This window comes from Myotis nattereri (assembly GCF_964212035.1).
Source record: "Myotis nattereri genome assembly, chromosome: 5".
Lineage (NCBI taxonomy): Eukaryota > Metazoa > Chordata > Mammalia > Chiroptera > Vespertilionidae > Myotis > Myotis nattereri.
Window position 1 is genome coordinate 11,976,934 of NC_138080.1, and position 7,544 is coordinate 11,984,477.

Sequence of the window (7,544 nt, forward strand, 5' to 3'; positions counted from 1 at the left end):
GAACTACACGTCTTTTTCTCATCATCTGGTTCATTTCTGATTTACAGCTCAGAGTTTCTTCATGTTCTAACTCTACCAATCCTCACTAAGTCCCTTTTTACCTAGAAAGGAAACAAGGCAAGATATGAGGACTGTGCTGTCCAAGCAATAGAAAGCAGAAAAAAATCTGAGTGAATTCTCTTCCTAATAATCTTTAAACTTAAAAACTGCAGGCTGTTACATGAAAATCCTATTTACAAATTGAAAACTGTTCTCTTATGCCAGATTGTACATATACATAATACAATGAATTTTTTCTATTTTAAGTTCTTGAGAATGGCTAAGAAATTCAGAGAAGCATGCTTCTACATTCTCTAATACAGTACATCATGAAGGCTGGTCCAGTTATTGTGATTACATTCACAACTGTATGCTGTATATACTCTTTATAGTTTTACTAGTGGCCTGCTGCACAAATTCATGCGTATCGAAAGGAAATTAATTAGAAGAAATATATTAATACTAGAGGGCCGGTACACGAAATTCATGCATGGGTAGGGTACCTAAGCCTGGCCGGTGATCAGGGCCAATCAGAGCCTTCTGGCTGCTGGCAGGAGCCTTCCTTCCCCGGCTGCAAGCTGGTGCCTTCCTTCCCTGGCTGCTGGCTGGGGCCTTCCTTCGTTCCGTGCCACGCCCCCAGTGGTGAGCACATATCATAGCAAGCGACTGAACTCCCGGTCAAACTCCCGAGGGGATACTTTGCATATTAGCCTTTTATATATATACTAGAGGCCCGGTGCACAAAATTCGTGCACTGGGAGGTGGGGTCCCTCAGCCCAGCCTGCCCCCTCTCACAGTCCGGGAGCACTCAGGGGATGATGTACTGACGGCTTAGGCCCGCTCCCTGTGGGCCTAAGCCGCAGTCTGGCTGTGGAGGCTCGGAGCAGGCACCCTGTGAGTGTGTGTGTGTGTGTGAGTCTGCTGGGGACCTGCCCCCAGCTGCACTGAGGAGGCTCAGAGCAGGCGCCCCGTGTGTGTGTGCATCCACTGGGGGCCTGCCCCCAGCTGCGTCAGAGGCTCGGAGCAGGCACCCTGTGTGTGTGTGTCTGCTGGGGGCCTGCCCCCAGCCGCGCTGCGGAGGCTCAGAGCAGGCGCCCCTCTGTGTTGTTCTCTCAGTCTCTAGGCCGCGCCTGCGTGTTGTTCTCTTGGGCTCGGGGCCGCACCCAGCCCCTCCTCCTGAGCTGATCGTGACCGTTACAGAGTCCCAACCTCATTTGCATATTACACCTTTATTTGTATATTAGAGGCCCAGTGCACGAATTCGTGCATGGGTGGGGTCCCTCGGCCTGGCCGGCGATCAGCCGATCAGGGCTGGCTGGAGAGAGGGACTGCAGAAGGTTGGCCAGCTGCAGGAGGTTGGCTATGGAAGCACACTGACCACCAGAGGGCAGCTCCTGCAGAAGCGTCTGTCCCTTGGTGGTCAGTGCATGTCATAGCGACTGGTCAACTGTTCATTCGGTTGACTGGTCGTAACAGTCACTTAGGCTTTTATATATATAGATATAGATAGATATAGATAGATAGATATATAAATATAGACTAGAAGCCTGGTACATGAAAATTCATGCACTGGGGGGGTGGGTCCCTCAACCCGGCCTGCCCACTCTCACAGTCCGGAAGCCCTCAGGGGTGGGAGGCAACCAGGTGATCAGGGGAAGGCGACGCCCCATCACACCTCTGCTGCTGCCACTGCCGGCAGCGCAAGCCTCAGCCAGCCTGGTTACCTAAGCCTCGGGTGGCCCTGGGCAGCTGGGCAGCCGCCATCCGAGGCTTGCCTACCCCTCGGGCTAGCCCTGGAGGCTGAGGGGACTGGGGGACTCTGGAGGCAGGCACACAGAGTGACCGGGCCCACCTGGGAGCGGGCCCAGCCTTGCCACATGCCTGCTGCCCCACTGGGGCTGAGGGGACTGGGCACCACCATCTTGTCGCTGTGGGCACCACCACCTTTGAGGGTGAGGCAGTCAATTAGCATATTCCCTCCTTATTGGCTGTGGGCGCCGCCATCTTTGCGACAGCGTGAGGGTCAATTAGCAGATTCCCTCTTTATTAGATAGGACTAGTAGGTCACTATTCACCCTTTCTCTATAATAGAAATGTCAACCAAATTCACAATCAACAATGACAGACTGAAACACACGCATGCGACTGGTACCAGCGAGAGCTTTATATGTATCACACATGGGCGAGTCAACTTAGCCTTTTATAGTTATAGAATAAACTTGCTTAATTAGACCTGCTTTCTGATTTGGCTAAGCTTTTTCCAGCCCAGTGAAGTACCCCAACTTCTCTTTCAGGTAATTGTCAGCAACATAGCAGTAAATATCAACACAAAGCAGATTATTATTGTAGATCACGCAGGGAGAACAAAGGGTTAAATATTTAACTGCAGCAGTGTCTGACTACATTCTGTGCAGTGAGAAAACCTGAAGTCATTTTCAAGGTCCACCATTTCTAACTTCTTTTCAGTCGAGTCAAGTTTCTAAGCTTTCTAAGTCTCTTTTCCGGCTAATGCAAAAAAAATAGGATTCCACTGAGTCTCCTATCTACCCACTCCAGGACTTCTGTGAGGATCAGATGAGATGAGGCATGGGAAAACGCTTCACATACATTTGGGGGTCTCGGCAGCGTCGGCTGAGATTTGGTGGGGTGTTGCTCCATGGTGGTGGTGGCACCTGTGATCCCCCTGGGGTAAGCTGAGTGTTGCTTTATGGGCGCCAGGTCCAAGTGCCATTTCTCTGTAAATGGCCAGTGCGTGCCACGGCAGCTCCTGCATTGAGCGTCTGCCCCCTGGTGGTCAGTGCGCGTCATAGCTACCGGTCGGACGGACACTTAGCATATTAGCTTTTTATATATAATCACCAGTTCAATCCTCAAGCAAGAGGGAAGTGGAAGAGTTAGGGGTGAGGGAGAGGAGAGAGAAGGAAGAAGAGTACTATTTCTAAATTTTCCCTCAAGTTTTCAAGACTCCACCCTGACCCTAAACAGGGGTGTGACCCATTTCATTACGTCTTATCCTCTTTCCTTAAAGCCTTTATTTTATTTCAAGTACCTGATGCTAGAATTCAGATCATGAATAATCACTGATATTCTTATGAAACAGAAAGTCAGTAACTAGTATGTAAGGAGGTACTTACACACTAGTTACTTTTGTATTCAAAACAGTATTACGAGGCAGTGAAGTTTCACAAAGCTTTCTTGCAATACTGGGGAAGGAAGAACATTATGGCTGAAAATGTTTAAAAAGAAAAAAAAAGGGGGGGGGGCTGTACTTCCTACATTAAACAATAAGAATTATACTGCTATCTCAAGTTTCCTTTTTTTAAAAAAAAATATATCGTTATTGATTTCAGAGAGGAAGGGAGAGGGAAAGAGCGATAGAAACATCAATGATGAGAGAGAACCACTGATCAGCTGCCTCCTGCACGCCCCCTACTGGGGACCGAGCCCACAACCCAGGGACGTGCCCCTGACCAGAATTGAACCCGGGACCCTTCAGTCCACAGGCTGATTCTCTATCCACTGACCCAAACCGGCCTGGGCTTGATTTTCCTTTTATTACCTCCTGATTTCTATGACATAAATGCCCTATACAAATATTCTTAAGTAACTTAGTAGTTTTCTTAAGAATAAAACTAACAACTAGAAATGGGAAAAGAATCTTTTAACTTTGAAAACTGTTCAGATATTTGTCCACTAATATGTAGTGAAAGTGAACAGTCTTCCTATGGTGGTAAACTAAAAAATATATATCAGAGAAATGTTTCATTATTTCAAATCCTATATAATAAAAGTGTAGTACGCAAATTGTCCCCTCGACCGGGAGTTGTCCTGGAGTTCGACCAGGGGTGGGGACAGCCAGAGGAAGGGAGGGAGGCCCCGCCGGCAGCCACTAGGGACCCTACCAGTGCACTGGGCCTCTGGTATTTCAATAATTTGCTATTAAAACTCTGCTTTGACCCCCTGAACTAAAGATAAAATCCCAAGCCAGAGATAATCTGTACCATGAGTTCATCTCCTGTTTTTCATAGTTGTGCAACTTTACCCGACAAAGAACTTCAACTTATCAGCGATTTGGATAGTACATATTAGATGTCTGGATAAGTTGCTTTGCCCAGTGCCCAAAATCATTTGAAGGACTCAATAAGGCTTCTTGTTTTGCTCCGTTCAGTATTGTATAATGAGCTAAAAAACAGAGTAAAAGGCAAGAGGGGAGTAATTAAATATGGCACTGCCTAAAAGCTTTTCAGTAATTTAAAAGCTCACCCTACCCCAAATAAAATGCTTTCTATCTAGCAGCTTTCCCAATGCAACATTCTGATATCAAACACAGGCTGCGTGTTCTTCCATTTCTTAACAGCTAACATAAACGTAGCAGCAACTGCTTGGCCAACATCATCAAATATCTCATAGGTCTGTCCGACACAGGGATAAACAATCACATATAGCTCAACCCCATTTTTTAAATTTTTATTTTTGTTAAATGGTCAAAGGAAAATTACAATTCCTTTGCTTCCTGTGAAATCATGTACACATACTAGCCAAACAGCTAATAAAGCCATTATAGGAAAACAGAGTACAACTAAAAACAGATACTAAAGAGAGACGAGATGGTCAGGTCACCTCCGTACATTATATTAGATGGAATAACGTACTGAGAGAATAAGAAGCATACCATCTGGGCCACTGAAAAGAAGTGTCCTGAAACGAGCACTAGATGGGATGAAAGTAAACACTTCAGCTCTAGGTCCTAGCCGGGTGTGAACTGGGACAACACACTGCTCTAGACGGATTTCTTTCCTAGTAAATAACAGTGACAGTCATCTCTAAAGCTTCCTCCCACACTTCGTAAAGTATATGATTGTTAACTCCTATACTGTAAACCTGGAACTAATACAAAATAATATTAAATGTAAATTGTAATTGAAAAATAAAACTTTAGGAGTTGGGTGGGGAGAGATTAACCAAAGAACTTACATGCATTCATGGACACAGACAATAGTGTGATGAAGGGGTGGTGGGGGGGGGAGTTAATGGGGGGGAAAGGGAGGCATCTGTAATACTTTCAACAATAAAGATAAAAAATAAAAAAAAGAAAAAGAAAAATTTTAAAATAAAACCTCTTCCCATTCTAAAATCCCATGCTTCTAAGAGTATGCTAAACACGGGTAAATAATTTTAAAATGCATATTAATATGTAAAGCAAATAACACTTATGGACTCTTAAATTAATACTAATTTACTGTAGGAAATGATGTCTTATATTCCAGACCATAAGACAGTTAAACGTTTTTAAAAGTCAACATTTAAGGAATTTGTCCACAAAAAGATGAAGCAGCAGCAATAAGCAATGAAAACATTTCAAAATACTCAAGTTCTGTCCCCATCTTGGGAGGACAGGAACTCTCTTCCCTAAAATAATTTTCAGGCCACACGGGTACACCGCCCTCTTATGAAAGATGCTGCAGTGCTTTCAAATGTCATTCGAGCATCCAAATGATTTCTAAACCATTTCGTCGGGCATATGCTAACTGTCCCGACCGCCTCTTTTAGGAAAGGAACTACAGGAAGATGAGGCAAAACCTCCCAAGACCCCGAGCTTTACAGGCACCCGGGAATCGCCGCAGGACCAGCTGCCTGAGCGCCAGGATGTCCTGAGAAGCGACTGTCGCCGGTCGCAATTCAATCTGCCATGAACTTTCAACCGCCCTGTGTGCCAATCTGTTTTTAACCGTTTCTGAAAATTCATTGCCCCAGACTCCGTGATGTGTGCAATCCTGTATGGTTCAAGGGGGTGTCTGTTCATAAACAGGTTTATAGGCCACACAAGCCTATCGTTAAAAAAATACGTATCACTTGAGCAACTCTGAAACATCTAAAAAAAAAAAAAAAGTAGCATAGCTTCCTCCCCCCGCAACGTGATACAAGTAACCACTAAATTACTAAATGATTTTCCTAACCAGCCTGTGGTAACAAAGGAACGCAACCGGAGGGCTCACGTTCCCAACCCCGGACGCAGGCCGCCCCAGCGAGGCGGGTCCCCCCCAGCGAGGCGGGGTCCCCCGGCCGAGGCCCGCAGCACACCGACTTCCCACCGTCCCGCGGCCGCCTCCGCCCCCCGCCGGCGGCCCGCGTCCATCCCCCGGCGTCCCCGCCGCACGTCCCCATCCCGGCCCACGTCCCCCCGCCGCCCGCTCCGCCCACCCGCCGGGCGCCCAAGGCCCGCCCCTCCATGCCCCCCGACAGGCTCCGCTCAGGGTCCACCACAGGTGGAACCGGCTCGTCCCCCGACTCTTCCCACCCATTTGTCCTCCCCAACAGCGAACCCCAGCAGCCCCCGACCCCAAGACCCAGGAAAAAGGGAAGACCCGGTCCAGAGGAAGGCAGCAGCCCCTCATCCTGACAGGTGACGGGAGCTGTCAGTCACCCGCACTGGCTCGACCTGGACCAATGGGCTGCCTTCTCCTCCCGCCTCCCCCCACCCCCCCGCGGGCCGGCGCGGCTCCTCCTCCCCCATCTCCTGAGGCAGCCCGCCCGCCCGGCGCTTACTGTTGAGGCCGGCTGGCGGGGGCACAGGCGACTCCCCTTCCTCGCAGTTGTTGTTGTTGTTGTGCAGGGGCGGTGGCTGCTCTACTAAATGAGACGACATTGTCGGGCGGCTGGAGGAGCGGTGGCCGCAGCGGACTGCCTCCGGCTCTCGGACAGCAACACAACAAGCCGAGTCCCCCGCCCCCTTTTCTGCTCCTGCGCAGTCCCTCCCCGCCCTTGACGTCAGAGCCCGCCCGGCCACGTGACGACAACACCTCCAGCAGGGGCGGCGCGGGGCGGGGCGGCGCGGGGCGTTCCCGGCGGACGCGGACGTGGAGACCCGGAGGCACGCTGATGCGCGCACCGGGAATGCGTTCCTGCGAGTCTGGCGGCGGCGGGCGGTGAGTTACGCGGCTGGAACCGGGATGCGGTGGAAGCGTGCAATGAGGAAGCGCGAGGTGCTCCTGTGCCGGCTCCCACGTCTCCCACACCCACGGATCAACATTGTTTTATCCATCCGTGAGCGTTCATTTCCGTGTTCACGTCGGCGGCCTCACTTCTGTCAGAGTTGATGCTCCTGACAAAGGGAGAAAAGACCAGTGCCTCCCTGTCATCAACCTGAAATAAAGCTGGTAAAACCTGAGCAGCATCAGGCAGACCAGACTTGCAGTTGTTCAAGAGTTTCAACAGTTTTAATTACAAACCTTACACGCGATCATTGTGAAAAAAGAAATGGAAAATTTCAGGGAAACATCGAGAAGAAAATAATCACCCAGATCCCGTCGCCAAACTCACTTCTGGGACTTGACACGGAAAGCCTGTCCCCGGGCGCGGGCCCGCTCCCCTGGGCAAATGAGGCGCCCCCCACCCTCACCCCCCTCCCCCCTGCCCCCCACCCTCCCCCCTGCCCCCCTACCCTCCCCCCCCTCCCCCCTACCCTCCCACCCTCCCCCCCCCTCCCCCCCACCCTCACCCCGCTG

At 49.8% G+C, this 7,544-nt stretch overlaps 1 protein-coding gene across 2 annotated transcripts in view; it reads right to left on the reverse strand.

Annotated features, from left to right (window-relative positions):
- BNIP3L (BCL2 interacting protein 3 like) overlaps window positions 1-6,789 on the reverse strand; it is a 31,217-nt gene extending 24,428 nt beyond the window's left edge. Inside the window, exon 1 of one of the 2 annotated variants that reach the window (XM_081093349.1) lies at window positions 6,586-6,789. In XM_081093349.1, the coding sequence (XP_080949475.1) occupies window positions 6,586-6,685 (100 nt within the window). In that variant the 5' untranslated portion in view covers window positions 6,686-6,789. The remainder of the gene's footprint in view (window positions 1-6,585) is intronic. The other variant, XM_081093350.1, reaches the window with a different exon arrangement.
- Between the last annotated feature and the right edge of the window lie 755 nt (window positions 6,790-7,544).